General features: G+C 41.2%; 1 protein-coding gene across 4 annotated transcripts; it reads right to left on the reverse strand.

Annotated features, from left to right (window-relative positions):
• Positions 1 to 1,652: 1,652 nt before the first annotated feature.
• prkacba (protein kinase, cAMP-dependent, catalytic, beta a) lies at positions 1,653 to 27,704 on the reverse strand. 4 transcript variants are annotated; one of them, XM_039002056.1, is made up of 11 exons: positions 27,339 to 27,704; positions 11,797 to 11,805; positions 11,091 to 11,152; positions 7,757 to 7,885; positions 6,303 to 6,401; positions 4,372 to 4,454; positions 4,078 to 4,204; positions 3,778 to 3,873; positions 3,505 to 3,627; positions 3,037 to 3,201; positions 1,653 to 2,696 (listed from the first exon to the last, which is right to left on the reverse strand). In XM_039002056.1, exons 1-11 carry the CDS (start codon positions 27,382 to 27,384, stop codon positions 2,571 to 2,573), a joined length of 1,065 nt encoding a protein of 354 aa, XP_038857984.1. In that variant the 5' UTR covers positions 27,385 to 27,704; the 3' UTR covers positions 1,653 to 2,570. The 4 variants fall into 4 exon arrangements, with proteins under 4 accessions (XP_038857984.1, XP_038857981.1, XP_038857985.1 ...); XM_039002053.1 differs by lacking the exon at positions 27,339 to 27,704 and adding an exon at positions 13,453 to 13,742; XM_039002057.1 differs by lacking the exon at positions 11,797 to 11,805.

The following is a 27,704-nucleotide window of genomic DNA, read 5'->3' on the forward strand; positions in this document are numbered from 1 at the left end:
TCCTTCAAGACTGTTGGAACAGCATTCCTCATGAAGCTGGTTGAGAGAATGCCAAGTGTGCAAAGCTGTCATCAAGGCAAAGGGTGGCTACATTGAAGATCCTCAAATATAAAATATATTAGTTTAACACTTTTTTTGGCTACTACTGTACATGATTCCATAGTTTTGATGTCTTCACTGTTATTCTACAATGTAGAAAATAGTAATTATAAAGAAAAACCCTTGAATGAGTAGGTGTCTACAAACTTTTGACTGGTACTGTATATGTGTATAAAACCTGGCTACGGACCCCCTGCAGTACCCCACTTTGAGAACCCGTGGTATACAGTAATTCTATACTGAACAAAAAGATAAACGCAACATGTAAAGTGTTTGTCACATGTTTAATGTGCTGAAATAAGTCCCCAGAAGTTTTCCATACCCACAAAAAGTTTATTTCAAATTGTGTGCAGAAATTTGTTTACATCCCTTTTAGTGAGCATTTCTCCTTTGCCAAGATATTCCATCCACCTGGCAGGTGTGGCATATCAAGAAACTGATTTAAACAGCATGATCATTACACAAGTGCACCTTGTGCTGGGGACAATAAAAGGCCACTCTTGTCACACAACACAATGCCACTGATGTCTCAAGCTGAGGGAGCGTGCAATTGGCATACTGACTGCAGGAATGTCCATCAGAGTTGTTGCCAGAGAATTGAATATTAATTTCCCTACCATAAGCTGTCGTTTTATAGAACTTGGCAGTGCGTCCAACCGGCCTCACACCCGCAGACCACGTGTAACCACGCCAGCCCAGGACCTCCACATCTGGCTTCTACACATGCGGGATCGTCCAAGACCAGCCACCCAGACAACTGATGAAACTGGGTTTGCACACCCAAATAATTTCTGCACAAACTGTCAGAAACCGTTTTAGAGAAGCTCATCTGCATGCTCGTCGTCCTCACCAGGGTCTTGACCTGACTGCAGTAACCGACTTCAGTGGTCAAATGCTCACCTTAGATGGCCACTGGCACGCTGGAGAAGTGTGCTCTTCACAGCTAAATCCAGGTTTCAACTATACCGGGCAGATGGTGTCGAGTGGGCGAGTGGTTTGCTGGCGGTGGGGTTATGTATGGGAAGGCATAAGCTACGAACAACGAACACAATTACATTTTATCGATGGCAATTTGAATGCAGAGATATCATGACAAGAGCCATTATTGTGCCATTCATCTGCCGCCATCACCTCATGTGACCCCATGTCACAAGGATCTGTACACAATTCCCGGAAGCTTGAAATGTCCCAGTTCTTCCATGGCCTGCATACTCACCAGACATGTCACTCATTGAGCAAGTCTGGGATGCGATGTGTACGAGAGCGTGTTCCAGTTCCTGCCAATATCCATCAACTTTGCACAGCCATTGAAGAGGAGTGGGACAAATTCCACAGGCCACAACCAACAGCCTGCTCAACTCTATGCGAAGTCAAATGGTGGTCACACCAGATTGGTTTTCTGATCCACACCATTACTTTTTTTAAGGTATCTGTGACCAACAGATGCAAACCTGTATTCCCAGTCATGTGCAATCAATAGATTAGTGCCTAATGAATTTATTTCAATTGACTGATTTCCTTATATGAACTGTAACTTAGTAAAATCTTTGAAATTGTTGCATGTTTCGTTTATATTTTTGTTCAGTGTAGTTAAAGCCCATACGTTTCCTACCCCTCTTGGCGTTGTTGTTCCTTAAAATATATAATCTCACGTCATCTTAATTTGAATACAATACCTACTCGGAGGTTAAAAAAAATTAAATAAAATGCCCCATGACCTAACAAGTAAAACATTGCTACAAATGATAAATTAAACATATCACAGGTGTTTGCTTTGTAATTAGGTTTGCTTTGCTACTACTGTACCCCTCATCAAGGACTGCATGCCAATGTGACTGTGGTATTGTAATGAGTATTTTCCTTTTCTGACATCCATTTCTTTGTAAAAAGATACTGTATATTTATATTATGCAGAAAGACACAGTCTACTTCTTAAGGACAGCAAAATGTCTAGGATTATAGACTGGGCCAAGAACGTTTAATTAAACCTAAAACAAACACTGACGTGTAGGCCTAACACACAAGAACTGGCAAGAGTCACTAGCAAGAACTAGAACTAGGAGCAACTTAAAAATCACAAAAATGTGTAATACCACCTACTATAGTCAGTAACTCTTTGTGCCACTGTAAAATGGCCATTTCATTGGTTTGTGTCTTGCTTTGCAAATAATCCCTTGGTTTAAAATGGAGGGAAGGGGGGTGGGGGGTTCTTTAAAGCAACAAATGTTTTAAAAACAAAACAGGAAACAAAAGACAAAAACGTGGCCTACCTAGTATTTTTGTGTCGCAGCACGAGGGGTGTCTGCATAATGTGCCTGTGTATACGTTTAGTGCTAACTGCACGCGAGGAGGATCATGGCAAGAAGGACCTCATTCAACCTTGTGGAATGAAGGAACTAGGCAATTGTTTTGAACGCGTCATGTCTCAGCTCCAACCCTCAACAGACTGATGGAACACCTGCCTCCCCTTGCTAGAATTCGGAAAACTCCTTCGCACACTTTTCTGTGTCGGACACACGGACATCCTCCTCTTCGTAGTCGTCAAAGTTGCTTGTGTCTCCTGGTCCTCTGCACTTTGGTATGAAGGGAGCTTCCACCTGAAAGGCAACAGGACAAGTGTGGGAGTGGCTCTAAAGACCACAATACAATCACAACAGCTACACATTGTTTATGTGGCAAAGGCAATCAATCTATTTTGGTGATGAGGGTTAGAGGGGAAAGCACTGAATTCCCAACATCTTTGCCTACAAGCCTTGCAAAGCCTTTATAGTGCAAATGTGTTATATCTGGCAGTGTTTTTATGACGGTAAAGTTCATACTTAATTACACCTGGAACGTCTATCTTTCTGGGGATACATAATGTGTTACCTGTTTTTTTAACTGTTCCAAACTAACCGTGGTTATTTCACACTTAAACAACTAACGATCGGGACATACCTTCCTCTCGTAGATTGCGATCCAGTCCGTTGTGGCGAACCACTTGTGGTTCTTGATGTCATTCACCCCATTCTTCAGGTTGCCGTAGCGCTTCGTCAGGTCCACCTGGAGCAGGTTCCTCAGCAGGTCTTTCAAGTCTGAGCTGAAGTGGGAGGGGAATCGTACCTGGAACACAGGAGAGGAGTTGGGCTTTAACTGTGGAGCTTATAAAATATGGATAAAAGTCACTGGGACGATAGAAACACGCACAGCAATGTTGGCAAATAACCAGAACATCAAGGGACACCATATAGGCTAATAGCTCTGTCGTTTTTGACAGTAGGGGCCGCAGCAAAATATATAGGCACCCCTGTGAAGAAAGTTTTGTAGGACACTAATACGTATGCATTAGTTTTGCATAACGTTCAAGAACGCATGGTGTCCGGTAACATGTCAGTCCAGACTCACATAACATCAATTCCTGCATACCTTGCCAGACACAATCTTCTCGTAGATCTGGATTGGCTGATCAGCGAAGAACGGAGGGTACCCGGCGGCCATCTCGTAGATCAGGACTCCCAGTGCCCACCAGTCCACAGCTTTGTTGTAGCCCTAGCAGAGTACAGCAGAGAAAACAAACTTCAGCGACTTTCTTTGCACATACTGTGCAAACAACACTGGCAACTAAGTCAAATCTACAGGTAGGTTGCAAACAGTCACACACACTATGTACAGCACGCTATATTGGACACGATGGCCCACCTTGCTGAGGATGATCTCTGGAGCAAGGTACTCAGGAGTTCCACACAATGTCCAGGTCCTGCCTTTTACTCTTTTGGCAAAGCCAAAGTCTGTGACCTGAAACGGACCAACAAGTGCGTTAGAACCATGTAATAATAGCAGTCCACATTTGCATAGGGCAAATTTGCATGCACTGTCAACGGTAATGTGACATCTAACCTCTCATTATTTGCTATTCAATCTCAAGACAGAAGTCTTCGATGAGAGTTCATAGACAACAAATGTGGATACGCTTTGGTTTGGATATCGCTGCATCCGTACCTGGATGTACCCTTGGTGATCAATGAGAAGGTTTTCAGGCTTCAGGTCTCTGTAGATAAGGTCTAGCGAGTGGAGGTACTCGAAAGTGAGTACTATCTGAGCTGCATAAAATCGTGCGTGATGTTCACTGAAGACAGAAGAAAAGTTTAAGTTGACTTTTGTTTGGAAAAAAATTCAACCAAAAGACAACACAGCACCATACCTTATAATTCATAGATTGTGCCCATTATTTCGTATCTCAAGTATACAGACATACCAGGCTATGAACATGGTGTCAAAACTTTTTCGATTCACCTGAACCTCCCGATGCGTCTCAGATGCGAGAACATTTCTCCTCCTGGAACGTACTCCATCACCATGTAGAGGTTGGAGTTATCCTATGGTTCAAATAAAGTTGGAACACACACACTTACCTTGGGTTGAAATTGAAACGATATTATTGGTCAAAATGTACAAGGACTATTCCTACATATTTGCAAGTAGAGCGATAAATTACAATAAATATTGGAATTAAATTAGGTCTTTCTATAAATAATTAACACAGCCGTTCAAAGGAGAGATGTTACTGCAGCACTGACAGATAAGCGACCTCTGTTGCTGGGTGGGATGGGAGGAATGCTTTCTTTTAGGAGGTGGGTCAGGGTTATCTTCGTATGCATCTATTTGATTGTTTTTGGACCTGTAAACCCCCCTCTGAAAAAAATACCAAAATAAAGTTGGTCACCAACTTTTTTATGATAAATTATTTTGGGGGGAGTTGCTAGAGCTGAGCGTGATGGACAAAAAGTCATATTGTGATAAATGTAACTATTTTGCTGGATAACAATAAATACAACAATATTTGTATTGATTTCAATAGACAGTTACTTTACATTCGCATCAGGGCTATAGACAATTTTCCAGTGCCAAGTAAGACAGGTGAGATGGTAGCCTATGATTAAAAAAGTAAGCCATTTTATCTAACATTTCCAGGGAAAGCATGATTGTGCAACTGGTTAAAATAGAATCCATTATTATCAGATTTATTTTTGGCTCTTTGTGAATATTGGCCTATAGGCTATATTATTTACCACCTGAGGAAGTGGGAACTCAAAACACTTATCTAGACAGCTAACTCTAAACATGATATTGTTGCTATATAGCCATGTAGGCTAATTGATTAATCTATCCTACAAAAAAATTCCAGCGCTAGGCTTAGGCTACTTGATGTAGGCCTATTCACTGCAAATGGCGCACTACGCGGGCGCATCAAAACCAAACCATACTACAACTTACTCCAGTTGTAAAGTGGTGCCATGATTTCAATATTAAGAGGTGAGAAATAAAATATACTCACAGAAAGCTGTGACTCTCCTCTCTAACTGTAACAGTAGTTGCTCTGAAAATTGCATTTTGAACAACGGTCATATGCTTGTGTTTCTCAGAATGCATCTCTCCCTCCTCCAGGCGCACAGTGGAGAGCGAGAGAGGCTCGCTAACACAGCAGCCGACAGGAAAACAGGGACAAGCAGATACCTTTATAGCAGGAATCAACATACTCTCCCGGGTTCGATCCCAGGCTGTGTCACAGCTAGCCGTGACCGGGAGACCCATGAGGCGGCGCACAATCGGCCCAGCGTCGTCCGGGTTAGGGGAGGGTTTGGCCGGCCAGGATTTCCATGTCACATCGTGCTCTAGCGACTCCATGTGGCAGGCCGGGCGTCTGCAAGCTGTCTTGGTCGCCAGTTGTACAGTGTTTCCTCCGACACATTGGTGCGGCTGGCATCCGGGTTAAGCGAGCAGTGTGTTAAGAAGCAGTGCGGCTTGGCAGGGTCGTGTTTCGGAGGAAGAATGGCTCTCGACCTTCGCCTCTCCCGTACAGGAGTTGCAGCGATGGGACAAGACTAACTACGAATTGGATGTCACGAAATTTGGGAGAAAAAGAGGTAAAAAGTACCCAAAATAATACAGGAACCAACATAATGCAAAGGCTATTACTGTTGACCAAATAACGGTTTTAGAACAATCTACAGCACGTGTCCAAATCATTCCACGGAGGGCCGGGTATCTGCAGGTTTTCTTTGAGACCCCTGATTTACAGTAACATTGTGTTGCAAAATCACAGACATACCAAGGAAGGCCATTTTTGGTTTATCATCCAAGCTCTATTAGCAGGATAACACTGCTTATCTTTTTCACCAATTGTATGGTGCACATTTTAGGACATCCTACTGCTGCTGACATACCTTGAAGGAATAATCTAGTCTCACGAGAAAGGGGAAGGACACCGCCTGCAGTATTCTCTTTTCGTTTAGCGTGTGTTCTATCTGCTTCAGCTTCACCACCTGTGAGAGCAATGAGAGAAGAGGCATAACGATGAGGAGAGGATCACAATGGTACAGAGAAAAGTCACCAGTCATCTGATAAAACTAATGCATGTGAGCGTACCACTAATGAAGAATATGTGAACACATCCCAAAGAATAATTTATGGTGGTGGCTAACTTTGGAGATCAAGGAATGAGTGCCTGGGCAATAGGCAATGTTTGTAGTACTTTAGTCTATATATATATTTTTTTTTTTACATGGATTGAACGTGCAACTGCACATCTGTAGCATATTTGTTATCAGGATGCTAGTAGTGGGAACTTGTGATGCTTACAAATCTACACGCGAGAATAAAGAGAACAAAGTGTTTGCCTTTCCACTTTAATTCATTTGATACACAGCAAAATATCAATGTAAGAGACGATATCAAGGGAACATCCTTACTACATTTGGTGGCAGCCAATGCGATCTAGTCACCACAAGGCAGCACCATTTACGATGATCAGGGCAATTAAATATCCATAGGCCAGTCCAATTGCTAATCTTTAACAGCTTTAGAATACAGCATTGTGTTGTAAAAATACCACAGTGTAGGTTTAAAGCCAAACTGTCAAGAGGTCATTTTCAAAATGTCAAATGGTCATAGGTTCAAAAGGCACGTCAGTCACTGTTTGAAACCTGGATGGGACTGACATTTCATAAAATACCCTTCAAGTTAACAGACCCAAAGCAGTCAGCTGAAAAAAGGGAGAGGCAAAAAAGTTACTTTGTAGCTAACAAAATATTGTTGCCTCAATGACTGGTTTACATTTTTCATTCGATTTAACTTTTTCCCCCTGCTCTCACTGGGCCTAGCAAACACATTAAAAAGGTACAAACACATTAATTTTAGCTGAAACAGTGAAAACTGTTTAGTACTGACTATCATGTGCATTGATGTAGGATCAAGTTAACCCCAAAAATATACCAGTGCAATAACAAGGTACAGGATCTCTCATACTGTGTCTCATTAAGTTTCACTTTAAAAATGTCAGGCAAAAAAATACAATGTATTTTGTGGTTAACCAAGCCTTACAGTACCTGAGAAGAAGTATTTCCATTTCCTTTTGAACTAGTGTAAACCCATGCTAGATAAAGCCAGGCTTCCTCTGACACCAGCCAACTTTACTGTGCTAGGTGATTTAACCGGCCTAGGTTTTGTTCAACTTCATTCAAAACAAAACAGGGTCATGTTCATTAGGGACTAAACGGAAGAAAGCAAACTGAAACAGGGAAGGACTACCTGGACTTACCCAATAAGGAACACTCATTTTCTTTTTCCGTTGCCTAACCTAATGAACACAACCCAGTGCATGTTAATGCATGGTACCCACTTTCTGTTTGTCCAGGATCTTCATGGCGAAGAACTGTTCTGTTCCTTTATGTTTCACCAACATAACTCTACCGAACGAGCCCGTGCCCAGAGTCTTCAGCCTGTCAAAGTCATCCAGTCCAGTTGTGCTCTGAGGAGGAAAACACATCCTTAAAATGTGACAGCAAACAGTGAGCCGACATTAAAGCCGAAATTCAATACAGGGCAGCACACTTTAATGAAGGTAACTGTCTATGCGATCTCTGCAAAGAACGGGTGGTCACCCCATCGTTTACTTTGTGACGTCTCAGTGGCACATTTGAAGATCAGCGTGTTGCCATCTTGCTTCATGAAAGAGTTTTTGTAACATTGCATGCGCAGTTTGAGCTACTCTAGAAAGTGATGTTCAGGGTTCTTCCAAGGATTTTTTTAACAAGGTGGTGCTGCTGAGTACAAAGGCCAGAGATTTTTGAATTTTTAAACACCTGTAACTGCAATTTTGTATTAGTAATTGTATCTTGTAATTAGCCACTAATTATATCCTTAAAGTTAAGGTTCAGCCATTTTTAATGTTGTATTGTTTTTGTGCATCTCTGAGTGATGTTCTATCGATTCTCTGGGTCATTTCATGTTTATGTGAGTTATTGGTGTTCAAGCAGGCAGAAAAATGGCCGGTATTACGTAGCAACGTAAGTAAGTCGCTCTCACAACATTGTAAGTTAAGAATACGACTTTTAGATTGCGAAAACGTCTATCGTACATGTCAGATTTGAATGCTGGCCGATGTCATAACTCGGGAGGATGTCTTCTCTCGAATGAGCCAATGAAGATATTTTTGCGATATTCCTACGTCGAGAAATGTGTCATTTAACGGAGGGTCTAGCACATTTTTCCTATTTGTCTCCCTCTTTAGTCCAGGGTGCATTACATGGTACAGTTGCCAGAGATACAGTTGAAGTGGGAAGTGTATATACACTTAGGTTGGAGTCATTAAAATTTGTTTTTCAACCACTCCACAAATTTCTTGTTAACAAACTATAGTTTGGAAAGTCGGTTAGGACATCTACTTTGTGCATGACAAGTAATTTTTCCAACAATTGTTAACAGACAAGATTATTTTACTTATAATTCACTGTATCACATATCCAGTGGGTCAGAGGTTTACATACACTAAGTTGACTGTGACTTTAAACAGCTTGGGAAATTCCAGAAAATTATGTCATGGCTTTAGAAGCTTCTGATAGGCTAATTGACATTATTTGAGTCAATTGGAGGTGTACCTGTGGATGTATTTCAAGGCCTACCTTCAAACTCAGTGCCTCTTTGCTTGACATTATGGGAAAATCAAAAGAAATCAGCCAAGAACTCAGAAAAATAATTGTAGACCTCCACAAGTCTGGTTCATCCTTGGGAGCAATTTCCAAACACCTGAAGGTACCATGTTCATCTGTACAAACAATAGTACGCAAGTATAAACACCATGGGACCACGCAGCCGTCATACCGCTCAGGAAGAAGACGCGTTCTGTCTCCTAGAGATGAATGTACTTAGGTGCGAAAAGCGCAAATCAATCCCAGAACAGAAAAAGGACCTTGTGAAGATGCTTGAGGAAACAGGTACAAAAGTATCTATATCCACAGTAAAACTAGTCCTGTATCGACATAACCTGAAAGGCCACTCAGCAAGGAAGAAGCCACTGCTCCAAAACCGCCATAAAAAAGCCAGACTACAGTTTGCAACTGCACATGGGGACAAAGATTGTACTTTTTGGAGAATGTCCTCTGATCTGATGAAACAAAAATAGAACTGTTTGGCCATAATGACCATCGTTATGTTTGGAGGAAAAAGGGGGAAGCTTGCAAGCCGAAGAACACCATCCCAACCGGGAAGCACGGGGGTTGCAGCATCATGTTGTGGGGGTGCTTTGCTGCAGGAGGGACTGGTGCACTTCACAAAATAGATGGAGTCATGAGGGAGGACCAGCAGACGCCCCACCCAGCAGACTGTCGACCAATCACTTTCACGTTGTCATGCAGTTGCTAAGCTAATCGTCACACAATCCTTTCTCAAAGTCAGTGTTTATGTCGAGAAACCTGCCCATTTTCCTCAAAAGCACGTAATGCCACGATTCCAAAGCTATACAATACAACAGATAGCAAGTTGATTATCTCTGTTGTACTTCTTGTTGACGAGATTCGTGCTAATGTTTCACTCCATGGAGTGCGCTCTTTGTCGCAAAATCGCCCAGAATGCACCGCACATTGACGTAGCGTGGGCACCGTTTCCCTATCTCCTCAAAAGTATGTGCCGTTGCGAATGTTAGACTTCACTCTGGCTGGGAACGAAAGATGGCAGAAGCGGATGATGAAGTGGATTCCGAATACAATGGCGGTAGAATCAAGCAGAATTGGAGTATTGTCCAAAAGAATGGAAAACAGAGCAAAGTAGTGTACAGTGATGAGAATGACCCTTTGTATCTAGTAGGAGTACAGTTTGTTAATGAGGAGCAGCTGAGCAGAGTGCCAATCTTGAAGAAAACATTGGAGTTAACCAAAATGGTGGAGAGAGTGCTGGGTAAAATGAAGGCTGTGAGGATCACGGGAGGCGGGCTTATTTTGATTTAGAAACATTCTCAGGGAAGCCTTTTGTGTCCTTACCAGGTCTTAACCTGACCGCAGTTTGGCTGATGTTAACATTGTGAACAGAGTGACGGAAAACAAACCCAATTGCATTTTATCGATGGCAATTTGAATGGACAGAGATACCGTGACGAGATCCTGAGACCCATTGTCATGCCATTCATCCGCTGCCATCACCTCATGTTTCAACATGATAATGCACGACTCCATGTCGCAAGGATCTGTTCACAATTCCTGGAAGCTGAAAATGTCCCAGTTCTTCCATGGCCTGCATTCTCACCAGACATGTTACCCTTTGAGACCTTATGGGATGCTCTGGATTGACGTGTTCCAGTTCCCGCCAATATCCAGCAACTTCACACAGCCATTGAAGCGGAATGGGACAACATTTCACAGGCCACAATCAACAGCCATATGCGAAGGAGATGTGTCACGCTGCATGATGCAAATGGAGGTCACACCTGATATTGACTGGTTTTATGATCCACGCCCCTACTTTTTTTTTTAAAGGCATCTGAACAACAGATGCATATCTGTATTCCCAGTCATGTAAAAATCCATAGATTAGGGCCTAATTTATTTAAATTTACTGATTTCCTTATATGAAGTGTAACTCCATAAAATCTTTGAAGTTGTTGCATGTTGCGTTTTATATTTTTGTTCAGTGTAGTATTTTGTTACTTATGGGAAATACGTATTTTGTTATTGATCTCTTACCTGTGGTGGGCACTCCCATTTTCGTAAAAAATCTTCTTTGGCTTTGGCTAAGAACTCTTTCACTGAAAGGTGAAGAAAGAAGACAATTAGCACAGAATAAACACAGGTTAGACAGGTCTATAGACCTATTGTCTTTCTACTTAGATCAGAGTTGCTGGGTATCTAACAGTCAACATGTTCAGGGGATCACAAACTCCATAAACCGATAGTAAGGTCAGGCCAAAGTCAAGTACCAGGTAGAGAGGTACTGTACTTAACATCTTTATTAGTTAGCAATTTACAACGAAGAGATGCAAAGAGCACTCACAGGCTTTATAGATAGCCAATTCAAAGAGAAACAACAGTGCATTAATTTCAGAGGGTTAACACTATTCAAGGGGGGAAAAATACAATTAAATTCAAAAGTTTTAAAAGCCACAGCAAACTCACTACAGTGCAGGCATAGGAAGTGCTTTGCGGAAACCACAGCAGACATGAGCAGTCCATAGTCACAGAGGAATGACAAAGTAATTGGCTAAATCCATGAGTTAGTCATGATGTTATTACTATTGAAGAAAAGCCACAAATGCTAACCATTTGCAATATTTTCGACTGTTTTAGCAGCAGCCAGATTGTAGTCCTAGCCTATTTGTTGGGTGATATCTAGGCTATTGGCTGTCTGCTCTCTCTGTGACTTAGGACAGCTTATGGAAGAGAATGCGCATACCAAAAGTCTCTAGTTCACCAAGGGTTTTTCAGGAACATTCACCCACATGGATGGAAATGACGAAGAGGAGAAAGAGGGAAGAAATGTTTCATGTAAAAACAAGAACATTAGCTAGATACTTAAGTGGGTTAGATGTAACAACAAAATGACATTGGAGAAGACAACATAAGACTGTGCAATTTCAAATAGCCTAACTCCAATGGATTAGCCTGAAACCACTGAAGTTGGGGGGGAATCTCAGTTTAATAAATAAACGTGGATTTAATTCATGAATTGAAAGTCCACAATCTTCACAAAATCTACTCTCAATACATGAATGAAACTTCAGTTCATTCCCTAACTTGACTGGATTTGAGCCCAACTATGTCTACATATCAGAGTTGTCTAAATCTCAATGATGTCTCTAAAAGGCTATACGTTAAGACTGAGCTAGCTGTTGAGCTGACAGGGTTTCTGCATGCAGCCTAAGCCATGTCGTTGGTCGTTGGAGAACTTCCTGTCTGTCTGTAGCAGGAGTTGTAGCTCACTGCTGCAACTACAAGATAATAGGGGCGTCTATTTCCATGGGCCTCTCATGTCTGACACGATAGTAGGCCTAACTGGTAAGGGAGACGACGTCTCTCACTAGCTGTTCGAAAGCTCACTGACCCCTCTAACTGACATTGAACGTAACATAGGACTGTTAAGGCCCAATCATTAGAAAGAGAAAAATAAATAAAAATAAAAATAATTATTTCAGAATAGAATGCAAACCATCCACCCTCCCCGACCAAGAAGTGGCAAAAAGAAAATGACTGGACAGAGAGATCTCATTCAGACGAGGCAACAGAGACTGACTGCAACAATGTTGCTGCGCATTTACAATATACATTACACGTTGTTGATGACAGTGCAGTTTGTGTACGATGCATCTTTCGAAGTTACAAAGAAGGTTTTAAGAAGAACAAATAGTTGCATAGACCTAGTTACTGGTGTGTTTTTTTCCTGGTGAATTTAACACATTATCTAATAACCTCCTGACTTTGGGCACTGGATTCCAGGGCACGTAGCATTAGGTAGTGTTTTACGGGACTGACTCCGTGTAAGACCTAGCCTAACTCTCCATGCCATTTTAGATCCACGGTGAAGCTCAACCGAACACTTCTATAGTTAGTAACATTGAGGAATCAAGAAAGTTCCATGGTTGTCATACGACAAGAAAAAAACCCCCCAATGAAAACAAGTTTCAAGTAGGTCCCTCCTGGTTTCATACCATTTGCTTCTGTTAAAACTTTAGTGTGTTTTAAGATTCAGCTCTTGGTTTTTCAGACCCTGTGTCCCTTTAGTTTAGCCTAAACCACCAGTCTGGTCTCACCTCTGGTTTAATTATCAGCCCTGACAAGTTTGAAGGAAACACAAGGCTCAGTTAAAGGGTATAGACAGATTGAGAAAAAGCACCAAGAAGTCAAGTGTTTCTGTGTCCATGTAGCCAGAGATACCAGGGGTGTATTCACTAGAAATTTAATATTTACTGGTTAGGGTTTTGTCGACATCAGTAATTTTCAAATAAAAGCAGTTACACAAGTTGCGAGTTTGAGCTCGTCTAATAATTAGACCCACTTAAATCACACCTGCCTATTTCGATAGCTACAGCATGAAGAGCACACAGTAACTTACTCAACTTATCCCAAATGATGGTGAACTCTGAGACATGAGGCCCCTCACTCTCCTGGGCTTTTTGCTCTTGGTTGCCTTTGCGATACCTGTTGAAGAATCGGCTGGCAAGGTCGTCCAGCTTTAGGAAGGAATGATCCTTTCCCTGGGCCATTTAGAATTGAAATGGCGTTTTTCCCTTCGCAACTAGATCAAACTTACAGCTAAAAAGGTAACCAAACCGTTTTTCAACTGGAGGTCATACAGAGTGATATACACTTCCTGTTTGTGATGAATTGCAAACTGCGATGCTTGGCTAACCACATACTAAAATGGTATGGGCTTCCTGTTCAAGTGTACTTCAGTTCTTGTAAAAGAAAGCTGCATCAGAACTCTAGACCACTGTCTAAACTATTTTCACTTTCATAATAGACATTAACAGCACTCATGCTTTTTTTTTTTTTTTTAAATAGTAAAAAAAAAAAACTTACAAAAACATTGTATCGCAAAACAATGTACTGTGTTCAAGAACGTTCAATATTTTGTAAACAACAGATCTAGGTCTATGATATAGGCTATTCTAACAAAGGTGATATTGCTCTCTAGTGGTAATGCATAAAAGTTCTCCAGAGTTTTATAGTCTGTTGCATGCCCATCACTACAACTTGATAACCTTATTTTTATTATATTACATTGTAGAATGGACAAATAATAAATCTGGCACCTGTAGAATATGTAGAAAAAATATACAGTACCAGTCAAAAGCTTGGACACACCTACTCATTCCGGGGTTTTTCTTAATTTTTTATATTTTCTACACTGTGGAATAATAGTGAAGACATCAAAACTATGAAATAACACATGGAATCATGTAGTAACCAAAAGTGTCAAATCTAAATATATTTTAAATTTGAGATTCTTCAAAAGTAGCCACCCTTTCCCTTGATGACATCTTTCCACACTCTTGGCACTGTCCCCCAGTCATAACGCTTTGCGTGGAACGTGGTTTTCAAAATCAACTTTCTTTTATTGTCAAGCAGTCAAAGGCAATATCCTAGTCATATAACCAAGCAATGATAGTTTTTTGCATCTTTAGATCTCCCCTCTTTCTAAATTTGTAAAAGATATTTCCATCTTCGTCCATGAAACCAATTGCAGGTGCATTTTAGAATGGCACTTTCCCACAAATTACATTTTGGAACATTTGCGCGTACCGCCATGTGGGCACATTCATACCTTTTGAACCATTTGGGCTAGAGACACACGGTTTTCAGTAAAGTAATGGTGAAACCATGACAGTGACGAAGCTGTGCCCAGTTTTTATCTATGGCACTCAGGCTGCACTAGGAAGGAACACAGTTTGACTGTGGAAAAAGTTGCCGGCTGAAAATGAGTCTTACAGGCTACTTGACCAGTGACCGGCACTTACAGAACACAGAGCCGTACGTCCCTACGCTTTTGGGCAGATTCAAACCCTACCGTTACGCTTGTTTACACTGAGCTGCACTGGGGTCGGAACGCAATCATGGGTACGTTAAGACACCGTGGACCCGGCGCGATATATGGGTAATGGAGTACAGTGGCATATCAAATCCCTTCATTGAGGTACATTTTCTGACAAATCTTGTGCCAGCTCCATGGTGTCTTAAGGGCCAGGGCCCAATTTGACAAAACACCTAAAGTTAAATTTCCCCCTCATCTTTCCCTTAAAGTTTCCTTAACTTTAAGTCAGTTGCACAAAACATGTTAAGGTTAATTTCCCCCTTAAATTAAGTTAAAAAATTAAGGGTGCCAATGAGGTCCCTTAAGTGCTTCATTCAGTATGGATATCAATGTAAACAGCATTTGTGGAGGTGAATGTTGTTTTCATCTGCTCTGGTTACAAAAGGAAAACATCAACCAGCTACCTCTTAACAGAAACACGTACAATGTTTTATGCAACCGGGTCCAGATCAAAATTTGGTTCAAACTAGGAGAGGGTTGTCCCTTTATGCACTACGCTTTTCCCCACATTAACCTTTTCTATAAATTGGGTGGTTCGAGCCCTGAATGCTGATTGGCTGACAACCGTGGTATATCAGACCGTATACCACCAGAATGACAAAACATTTATTTTTACTGCTCAAATTACGTTGGTAACCAGTTTCATAATAGCAATAAGGAACCTCAGGGGTTTGTGGTATATTGCCAATATACCACGGCTAAAGGCTGTGTCCAGGCACTCCACGTTGCGTCATGCTTATAAACAGTCCTTACAGTCTACCAGACTGTCTATTCTGCCCTCTATCCAACATTCATAGAAACAATAGTGGTAGGTGTATTTTGTCCAGATCTGCAACAGGCTAAGTAGCAATCATGCCACACAAAAGCATTCAAAGCTACATCAATTTTTAATATGAATCCACAAGAACAAATAGGAGTAGCTGATCGGCAGTGGAGGCCAGGTGCATCATCGTGCATGAAAGAACAGTGAAGACATGAGACACGCAACTCAAAAAGCTCCCCTATTGATCTTGTTGAGGGACAACACAATTATCCTACTTAGACTAGCCTAAAACACCACAATGCCAACCATGCACAACTCCGGATTTCGCTTAAACGACTTAAGTTAACACGAAACAAACTTCCAAATGGGCTGACTGCCCAAATTTAGATTGCTTGAGAAAATGTTTTTGATAGCATTTATACTTTTTGTACTTCAACATTAAAATGAGCTCCCAATGCATTTCAAATGGCAATAAAAATGCCATAGACTTTGAACATTTGGGCGAGTATCTCCTACACCATTTGTGACCATCAGGTCTTATGTAGCAAAATTTGAAATGGTGTTTTCTATATTGGATAAAATTAGAGGCTCAGAGGTAGAACATGTTATATCATACACTACAGTTGAGGAACAATGGGAAAGTTATTCTGCTTTGAATGTTGATAAACTTGTAACCTCACTTTTGAGAAAACGGCCCTTGAATGTTTTGGTACTTACTGAAGAGCTCATCTTTGTCAACACCTATTCAGCATCGTTCACACCCTCTTAAGCCTTAGCTCCACCCATCTCTAAGGATTCACATGTGAGGCTATGTACTAAACAACCAAAGATTTCAAGACTAAAGGCTGGTTTACACTACGGGCGTGTTCTTAAATTTAAAATCTGGAGTGCCAGAGTGTGCTCTGGGAGTTCGTAAACTCAAGAGCGTTTTGCTCTCGGAGAGCACACAGGACACTCTGTCCGAGGAGTAGGGTTGATCCGAGCGTTCTGGCCTAACAGCAGCAGTCACGTACCCAAGCTAACTGGATCATTTTGGCTAGCTTGCGAGCTACTTCCAGACACAAATGAGAGAACAGCTCACTCTGACCATTTTACTCAACCTAGCAGAGGTTGGCTGTTTTTATATTATCCAGAGCGTTGGCCACTGTAACTGTGCTGCTGGCAACAATTGAATTACGCTTTTGTTGCCAATGCTTACTGACCCTGGCCATACTCAACGGGTGTTGAGCGTTCATAAATTTGTCAGTTATTCTGCACTCTTGCACTCTAGGACGGGAGTGCTCTGAAATCAGAGTAGATAGCCAGAGCAAATTGACCAGCTACATCTATCGACAGTGACAACCATTATATTGAAATAGTTACTTGCATAGTGGAGTCTTTTGTTTATACATGTAACTAGCTAGCTAAACAGTGAACCATAATCCCAACTCATAACGTTACTACCCTGCATGAATCGGCAGGTAGCTAACTGCTAGCTAGCTAACATTAGGCTATAACTAGCAATGCAAATGGCTCTGAGATGCGAATAATATTACTACACAGATCATACACTTAACGTTTACAAGCTAACTAACAGTACACTAACTTGAAACGAAAATGACTTTTACAAAATTAAAAACGTGTAATATCTGAAAATGTAGCTAGCTCGACTCGTACCCATTTACATGGATGGACGCTTCTCCCTCTCTGTCACGGATGCCCTTAATTTGAAGATGTAAGCCTTTTGGGTTCTCTTTTCGACTCTGGATAGTCTGGATAGTTGCAATCAAACGGCAGTATTTTCTCCATCTCCTTCGCTATCATACTCTAATTCCACTGATTTCAAAACTCGGTCCTCCAGAAAGTGGAGAGCAACACTTATGCAGTTCTACTACGTGATATCTTTCAAAAAAGAAGCGTTAGAAAGGATTACCTACACATACTGACCAACTCATATTATAGACAGAAGCCTGCTACATGGCAGACCAATCCGAACTCATCTCTCGGGCACACATTATCTCAGCCAATCATGGCTAGCGGGACGGTTGCTGTCTTTTTCCATGGATCAACCAACTAGGCTCGTAATTTAACAATTGTATTCGTATTTACATATGGAATAAAAGTTTTATTATCACACATGAAAGTTCACATGTTCCAGAAGGCATTTCTGCCAAAAGTTCAAATGGCTCTCCTGTAAAGTAGTAACGTGCGACATACGGCTAGTTTTTTGAAACGAGTCACAATAACGCTATCGACGCTAAACTAATGTTGAGATGTTCAGACTGACCCAACTTAAATTGCATTCACATTTGATACTATTTATACTTAATCATTTGACATTTGCATAAATTAACATGGTTTGAAGTAGAACCACAGTAATACAGTGGTAGCTATTTAAAATAGCCCTGCTCCTTGGTCAGTTAAGTTACAAAACCAACTTTAAACCTTTCAGGCTATCCTAACATACAATTCTTAACTTTTTACAACTATTATTATAATACCAACAGTAACTCTTGAACCGTTTCAAGCTAGACACACCAAACCAACTTTCTCGTGTTCAGGCTAACTTCAAATTCATAACTTTAAAAAATATATAATTTTACTTCTGATATTGAGATGTGCCGTCTCTTTCAGATCATCATTCTCACAAGTCGTCCTATAATAAATATGGCCACATATGCTCCCGGCAGGCCCAGTTATTCAGGAAAGCTTAACACATGCTCTGCCTCCTCTCCAATCAGTGGCTATTCCTTGCGCACCTAGACCATAATGCTGCAAAATTGCCAAAATGTGTATAATTGAACTTTTTAAATGTATTACCTGTTATATGTGGCATGAACATTTACATTACATTTACATTTAAGTCATTTAGCAGACGCTCTTATCCAGAGCGACTTACAAATTGGAAAGTTCATACATATTCATCCTGGTCCCCCCGTGGGAATTGAACCCACAACCCTGGCGTTGCAAGCGCCATGCTCTACCAACTGAGCCACACGGGACCACAAGTGAACAACAGTCACAATGTTTTATTCAGATTAGGTTACTTCAAAAGTCTGTAGGCATGTGCACATTAGTCCAAAATATAAATTTCAGCATCCTCAAAATGGATTGACATTAACCAGGTTTCCATCTAACCTTTTTATGAGAGTAAAGTACATACTGGATTTTAAAAAAGTCCCAACATCATGGGAAAGCATGCCGTTTACTAGGCTACAGATGAAAAAAAAAATATGATGAACTTCACAAGGTGGAGAAAGGGCCCGGTGATGAACTTACTCTGGTGACATGATTGATGCTTGGATGCCATTTGACAAATCTAAATAATCTTGCACTTTTGTCCATAATAAATCTCATGTAGTAGGCTATACTCACACTGTATCTGCGAGCTGTTGGCTATAATGCATGTGCCAGAGTGGGAATATTTGACATACCTACTCAACATTTTTAGTGACAAAACCATCAGTAGGCCTAGAGTTGAAAATGCGATAAATGGGTTTCTAACTAAACTCAGCAAAAAAAGAAAATGTCCGCTCACTGTCAACTGCATTAATATTTAGCAAACTTAACAAGTGTAAATATTTGTATGAACATAACAAGATTCAACACCTGAAACATAAACTGAACAAGTTCCACAGACATGTGACTAACAGAAATGGAATAATGTGTCCATGAACAAATGGGGGGGGGGGTCAAAATCAAAAGTAACAGTCAGTATCTGGTGTGGCCACCAGCTGCATTAAGTACTGTAGTGCATCTCCTCATGGACTGCACCAAATTTGCCAGTTCGTCCTGTAAAATGTTACCCCACTATTCCACCAAGTTCCCGGACATTTCTGGGGGAAATGGCCCTAGCCCTAGCCCTCACCCTTTAATCCAACAGGTCCCAGACGTGCTCAATGGGATTGAGATCCGGGCTCTCCGCTGGCCATGGCAGAACACTGACATTCCTGTCTTGCAGGAAATCAAGCACAGAACGAGCAGTATGGCTGGTGATATTGTCATGCTGGAGGGTCATGTCAGGATGAGCCTGCAGGAAGGGTACCACATGAGAGAGGAGGATGTCTTCCCTGTAACGCACAGAATTGAGATTGCCTGCAATGACAACAAGATCAGTCCGATGATGCTGTGACACTACGCCCAAGACCATGACGGACCCTCCACCTTCAAATCGATCCCGCTCCAGAGTACAGGCCTCGGTGTAACGCTAATTCCTACGGCAATAAACGCGAATCCGACCATCACCCCTGGTGAGACAAAACCGCAACTCGTCAGTGAAGAGCACTTTTTGCCAGTCCTGTCTGGTCCAACAAAGGTGGGTTTGTGCTAGAGGTCGACGATTAATCGGAATGGCCGATTAATTAGGGCCGATTTCAAGTTTTCATAACAATCGGTAAATCTGCATTTTTGGACACCGATCATGGCCAATTACATTGCACTCCACGAGGAAACTGCGTGGCAGGCTGACTACCTGTTATGCGAGTGCAGCAAGGAGCCAAGGTAAGGTGCTAGCTAGCATTAAACGTATCTTATAAAAAAAAACTATCAATCTTAACATAATCACTAGTTAACTACACATGGTTGATGATATTACTAGTTTATCTAACTTGTCCTGTGTTGCATATAATTGATGCAGTGCCTGTTAATTTATCATTGAATCACAGCCTACTTCGCCAAACGGGTGATTTAACAAGCACATTCGCAAAAAAAGCACTGTCGTTGCAATAATGTGTACCTAACCATAAACATCAACGCTTTCTTAAAATCAATACACAAGTATATATTTTTAAACCTGCATATTTAGTTAATATTGCCTGATAAATTAATGTTATTTTAACTAGGGAACTCGTGTCACTTCTCTTGCGTTCTGTGCAACAGAGTCCGGGTATATGCAGCAGTTTGGGCTGCCTGGCTCGTTGCAAACTGTGTGAAGACTATTTCTTCCTAACAAAGACAGCCAACTTCGCCAAACGGGGGATGATTTAACAAAGCGCATTTGCGAAAAAAGCACAATCGTTGCACGAATGTACCTAACCATAAACATCAATGCCTTTCTTAAAATCAATGCACAGAAGTATATTTTTTTTAAACCTGCATATTTAGTTAAGAAATTCAGGTTAGCAGGCAATATTAAACTATGGAAATTGTGTCACTTCTCGTGCGTTCATTGCACGTAGTCAGGGTATATGCAGCAGTTTGGGCCACCTGGCTCGTTGCGTACTAATTTGCCAGAATTTTACGTAATTATGACATAACATTGAAGGTTGTGCAATCTAACAGCAATATTTAGATAAAATACAGAACAGCACACAGTAAGCATTCATTCAAACAGCACTTTACTGCGTCTGCCAGCAGCTCTTCGCAATGCTTCAAGCATTGCGCTGTTTATGACTTCAAGCCTAGCAACTCCCGAGATTAGGCTGGCAATACTAAAGTACCTATAAGAACATCCAAAAGTCAAAGGTATATGAAATACAAATGGTATAGAGAGTAGAGGTCGACCGATTATGATTTTTCAAAGCCGATACCGATTATTGGAGGACCAAAAAAAGCCGATACCGATTAATCGGCCAATTTTATTTATTTATTTGTAATGATGACAATTACAACAATACTTAATGAACACTTATTTTAACTTCATATAATACATAAATAAAATCAATTTAGCCTCAAATAAATAATGAAACATGTTCAATTTGGTTTAAATAATGCAAAAACAAAGTGTTGGAGAAGAAAGTAAAAGCGCAATATGTGCCATGTAAAAAAGCTAACGTTTACGTTCCTTGCTCAGAACATGAGAACATATGAAAGCTGGTGGTTCGTTTTAACATGAGTCTTCAATATTCCAGGTAAGAAGTTTTAGGTTGTAGTTATTATAGGACTATTTCTCTCTATACGATTTGTATTTCATATACATTTGACTATTGGATGTTCTTATAGGCACTTTAGTATTGCCAGTGTAACAGTATAGCTTCCATCCCTCTCCTCGCTCCTACCTGGGCTCGAACCAGGAACACATCGACAACAGCCACCCTCGAAGCAGCGTTACCCATGCAGAGCAAGGGGAAGAACTACTAAGAACTACTACTACTAAGAACTACTACTACTAACAACTACTACTAAGAACTAAGTCTCAGAGCGAGTGACGTTTAAAACGCTATTAGCGCGCACCCCGCTAACTAGCTAGCCATTTCACATCGGTTACACCAGCCTAATCTCAGGAGTTGATAGGCTTGAAGCACAGCGAAAAGCTTCTGACAAAACGCAGGAAAGTGCTGTTTGAATGAATGCTTACGAGCCTGCTGCTGCCTACCACCGCTCAGTCAGAATGCTCTATCAAATCATAGAATTAATTATAACATAATAACACACAGAAATACGAGCCTTAGGTCATTAATATGGTCGAATCCGGAAACTATCATCTCAAAAACAAGACGTTTATTCTTTCAGTGAAATACGGAACCGTTCCGTATTTTATCTAACGGGTGGCATCCATAAGTCTAAATATTCCTGTACATTGCACAACCTTCAATGTTATGTCATAATTACGTAAAATTCTGGCAAATTAGGCGGCCCAAACTGTTGCATATACACTGACTCTGCGTGCAATGACCGCAAGAGAAGTGACACAATTTCACCTGGTTAATGTTCCCTGCTAACCTGGATTTCTTTTAGCTAAATATGCAGGTTTAAAAATATATACTTCTGTGTATTGATTTTAAGAAAGGCATTGATGTTTATGGTTAGGTACACATTGGAGCAACGATACGCACCGCATCGATTATATGCAACGCAGGACACGCTAGATAAACTAGTAATATCATCAACCATGTGTAGTTAACTAGTGATTATGATCGATTGATTGTTTTTTATAAGATAAGTTTAATGCTAGCTAGCAACTTACCTTGGCTTATACTGCATTTGCGTAACAGGCAGGCTCCTCGTGGAGTGCAATGTAATCAGATGGTTAGAGCGTTGGACTAGTTAACTGTAAGGTTGCAAGATTGAATCCCCCGAGCTGACAAGGTAAAAATCTGTCATTCTGCCCCTAAACGATGCAGTTAACCCACCGTTCCTATGCCGTGATTGAAAATAAGAATGTGTCTCCCGGGTGGCGCAGTGGTCTAGGGCACTGCATCGCAGTGCTAACTGCGCCACCAGAGTCTCTGGGTTCGCGCCCAGGCTCTGTCGCAGCCGGCCGCGACCGGGAGGTCCGTGGGGCGACGCACAATTGGGCTAGCGTCGTCCGGGTTAGGGAGGGTTTGGCCGGTAGGGATATCCTTGTCTCATCGCGCTCCAGCGACTCCTGTGGCGGGCCGGGCGCAGTGCGCGCTAACCAAGGGGGCCAGGTGCACGGTGTTTCCTCCGACACATTGGTGTGGCTGGCTTCCGGGTTGGAGGCGCGCTGTGTTAAAGAAGCAGTGCGGCTTGGTTGGGTTGTGCTTCGGAGGACGCATGGCTTTCGACCTTCGTCTCTCCCGAGCCCGTACGGGAGTTGTAGCGATGAGACAAGATAGTAATTACTAGCGATTGGATACCACGAAAATTGGGGAGAAAAGGGGATAAAATTTATAAAAAAAGAAAAAAGAAAATAAGAATGTGTTCTTAACTGACTTGCCTAGTTAAATAAAGATTAAATAAAGGTGTAAAAATATATATTTTTTTTAATAATCGGCCAAATCGGTGTCCAATAATACCCATTTCCGATTGTTATGAAAACTTGAAATCGGCCCTAATTAATCGGCCATTCCGATTAATCGGTCAACCTCTAGTGTAGACCAATGCCGTTGGGAGTACACCAAATAAAAATGTTTAAGTTTTTCTTCACATTTTCCAAACAGTCCATTTATATTTTCCAACTAGGCTATACATTTGGTCGAGGTTTCTCTTGCCTGAGTAGTTTCACTGCCAAAAATAAAAGTTATACCATCTAGTGTTCAGCGAAATAACAGAATGACAAATACAGGTAGCCTAGTCAAATAATTTAAATCCAATCACATTACCCTTTAATCTCTCGCAAGGGATTCCACTAAAGGTCTGTATGTAGCCAAACGTAGCTGCTGCTCATGTTGGTATCTGTACTGATGGCGCAAAAGCCATGGCAGTTGCTCCCGACGCCACTTGGGTACACTGCAGCATCCACCGAGAGGCTCTTGCTGCCAAGGGAATGCCTGACAGCTTGAAAGACGTTTCGGACACTACAGTGAAAATGGTTAACTGTTAAAGCAAGGCCCCTGAACACTCGTGTATTTTCAATAATATGTGCAGTTACCATGTAACGCTTTTACAACATACAGAAGTGCGCTGGTTATCAAGGGGAAAAGTATTGACACGTTTTTTTTAAATTGAGAGACGAGATTAAAGTTCTCTTTACTGACCATAATTTTCACTTGTCTGACCACTTGCGTGATTACGAGTTTCTCACATGACTGACCTATCTGGGTGATCTTTTTTCTCACCTGAATGATCTGAATCTAGGATTACAGGGACGCGTCACAACTATATTCAATGTGCGGGACAAAATTGAGGCTATGATTAAGAAGTTGGAGCTCTTTTCTGTCTGCATAAACAAGGACAACACAGGTCACAGGTCTTTCCATCATTTTATGATTTTCTAGGTGCAAATGAACTCAAGCTTATGAACAATGTCAAATGTGATAGCGTAATTGCGCACATAGTGAGCTGTGTGCACAATTACGCAGGTACTTTCCTGAAACGGACGACCCATACAACTGGATTCAGTCCACTTACAGATAACTGAACAAAAGAGTCTCACCGAAATTGCAACAAGCTGTTCTGTGAAAATGTTATTTAATCAGAAGCCACTACCAGATTTCTGGATAGGGCTGTGCTCAGAGTTTCTTGCCTTGGCAAATCGCGTTAAGACACTGATGACCTTGGCAACCACGTACCCATGTGAGAGTGGATTCTCGGCACTCACTAGCATGAAATCTAAATACAGGCACAGACTGTGTGGAAAATGATTTAAGACAGACTCTCTCCAATACAACATTGCAGAGTTATGTGCATTCTTTCATGCACACCCTTCTCATTAACCTGTGGTGAATTATTCGCCATTTTTTAATGAACAAATAAAGTTTTACATGTAAGATGGCTAAATGAAGAGCAACATTATTGATTATTATTATTTGTGCCCTGGTCCTATAATAGCTCTTTGTCACTTCCCAAGAGCCAGGTTGTGATGAACTCACACTCATTCTTACGTGAAATAAATATATTGTATAGTGTGTGTGTGGCAGGCTTACAATGACAGCACAAAACTAAAATTGAGAGTGCGCTGACCCTGGTGCTAGAGGGAGTACGCAACTGAAGGTTGAATGTTTGAAGTGGTAAGGGACTATAACAAGTTTGGGAACCACTGGTGTAGACAAAGAAGAGCTCTCCAGTTGGTGTACCAAAACATTCAAGGGCCATTTTCTCAAAAGTGGGGTTACAAGTTTATCAACTTTCAAAGCATGCAATGTTTGATAAACCATTTTCTAGTTCCGAGTCTCTACTTTTATAACAATTTCAAGTGTTGCGGCATAAGACCGAATTGAGGCAGTCGGTCACATATGTCAACACTCTGGGAGTCCTCTTATATTTGGGAACTTTACAGTGCTATAGATCAAACAACCATGGCAATGTAGGCTCTCTTATTCTACGCTCTGGCACCTTCAGACAAGAGTGCTCTGAAATCGGAGTACATAGCTTGCCAGAGTGAATTTGCAAACACAAGCGATATGCTAACTGGACAACAGTCGTTCAGTATAGCTAGCGAGCAAAGTTATTCACATTTCTTGCTAGTTAACAAAATGACACGTGCATCTCTAGCTGTGTAGCTACTGAAAAACGATACAAGGGGGGAAAAATTCAGTCAGTCATCCACTCCTCCAATGACATTACGCCCTGCTAGCAGCTAACAAACTCACCCCATTCCGTACAAATGTGCGTAACCGCGACATTCAAACGAGGCTACAAAGAAAACTAATGGGACTGTAGCGACTGTGTTGACTTCAAAATCGGGGGTGTGAACTAGGTTTCTATTCAAGCGTTGATCGACATGGTAATGGCTCTATAGTATTGGAGAAAAGTTGACTGACCCTCCGTTACATCTTGACGTGTCATGTCGTAACGTACAGCACGCATAAAGCAACTATTTCTGTCTTACAATCTCTCTCCACCAGGTGTAGCACTTCTCTCATCGTTTAAAAACAAGAAATGGACAGTGAGGGGGATACCTAGTCATTTATTTCGTCATCATTGCATGCGATCATCATTCTCAAAGCCGATGTTTACTTCTAAGATCACTTTAGCACCGCCCTAAAAACCCGATTCAAATTCGACACAAACCTTCAAATAGGTATGTAATGACACATTATATAAACTCTTTATAGTGTTTTATTTACATTTTAGAGGCTATAAGGTGATAAGTTGGACAGATCGAGTGAAAAACGCAATTTCCCCACACGACATCTGTCCTTCTCACTATAACGCATTAGTTTCGCTTCCCCACCCGCCATTTTTTAAAAGACCAGAAGGAGCTCGTTGCCTTCTTGAATTATGCAGAAACGGGCAGCGTGAAGGTCTCGGCATGAATTCTGTTGGAAAGGGGAGAAATTGTGCTTTACAATGGTATTGAAATTACAGTTGATCTGGAAGTATTACGTTTTTGGGGCGCTAAAATAAGGTCAATTGTACGGACCAAGGCGATGTACGAGTTTACGTTAGCTAGATAGCTAACATTAGACTCTGTTTTTAGCTTGCTACATAAATATATACTAGCAAATTAGTTATGACTGACTTGGGATCATTGCCCTTGCTAGTTTGATTAATTGACATTCCCTGCCTTAGTTACCTTTGTCCATGTTATTGAGTCATTGAAACTTTAACAGTACATCCCGATGGGAGGCAGCAAACAATGTACCAGGCCAGCTGTGATTTACAACCTGAAAATGTATTGGTGAATATGAATCATGCATTGAACTGCATCCATTTATTCTGTCACTAGACTAATGCCTTAGTGTAGCAGTAACTTACATCATGGAATGTTGAGTTAAATAACCTATTTTTAAAACTTCAAAGTTGGTTCTGTATTATAAACTAGGAATGTTATATTTTTTTACTGAAATTATGATTGTCTGTTTCATATCGGCAAAGTAGTTAAAACGCTGCCAGTTCCACTTTGTCAGCGGTTTTCTGAAATAAAACGTTAGCGAACAGTTAGTTACCTAGCTATAGTAACGTTAACTACTTTACTTACGTAGCTGCTAAATTAGGTAGCTGGTTAGCTAACTACAGTAACTGGACAGCCAGTGTCTTTCCAGATTATCAACATTAAAAATGTAAATTATTATTTACTGTTTGACACTTTGCAAAAATGTTTAGCTAGCTAACGTTACTCAAACACAAATGAATTAGTATACCCTCCCTCCCCCACCCTGTTGCACTGCTGGTAGTACAACGGCAGCATCATCTACCAAACTGTCAGTGTAGCTAGCTAGTTAGCTCGTTAACGTTAGCGCACTGTTGCTAACGTTTGTTACGTTAGTTAGCTAAGCCAGTTCGTCCCCTAACGTTAGCCTGCAATCCTTTATCAACTTGGCTCTTGAAATAACGAACATCATTAGTTAGCTTTGCAGGCAAGATAGCAATAATCACTTACCGCTCTCTTGTTCGTTGCCTTTCTTAGCTGTAGCAGCGTTTCCCATCGTACTAAAATGAAGACACGGCGATATATTTGAAACGATGATGGTGTTGATGGGTCCGTAGTTAACAAGCTATTAGTCTTCAGACAAATACTTAATGGTCTGCTTATTAGCCAGCGTTACTGTAGCTGGATGGCTAACTAACATGTATTCCGTTAGTTGCACTACCGAATGGGACTCTGCCAACCCCTTTGACCTTTCTTGCAGTTTACTTTATCGTTTGATGCAAATTAGTGTAACACCTCTATGTCACTGACATAAAGACATAGTCAGGCTTTTCACCTCAGCCTGTCGTTCCACCAGCGCAACAAAAAAAACAACAA

The sequence above is a fragment of the Salvelinus namaycush genome, chromosome 10 (assembly GCF_016432855.1).
Source record: "Salvelinus namaycush isolate Seneca chromosome 10, SaNama_1.0, whole genome shotgun sequence".
Taxonomy (NCBI): domain Eukaryota; kingdom Metazoa; phylum Chordata; class Actinopteri; order Salmoniformes; family Salmonidae; genus Salvelinus; species Salvelinus namaycush.

What these genes read in the sequence shown, in the direction of transcription:
- prkacba (XM_039002053.1), bottom strand. Translation starts at nt 13,603, where the DNA reads ATGGCCCAGGGAAAGGATCATTCCTTCCTAAAGCTGGACGACCTTGCC. An exon ending in AATGGGAGTGCCCACCACAG is followed by an intron (nt 7,886 to 11,090) that starts GTAAGAGATCAA and finishes TTTCCTCCTCAG; the next exon opens with AGCACAACTGGACTGGATGA. An exon ending in AGACGCATCGGGAGGTTCAG is followed by an intron (nt 4,205 to 4,371) that starts GTGAATCGAAAA and finishes TTCTGTCTTCAG; the next exon opens with TGAACATCACGCACGATTTT.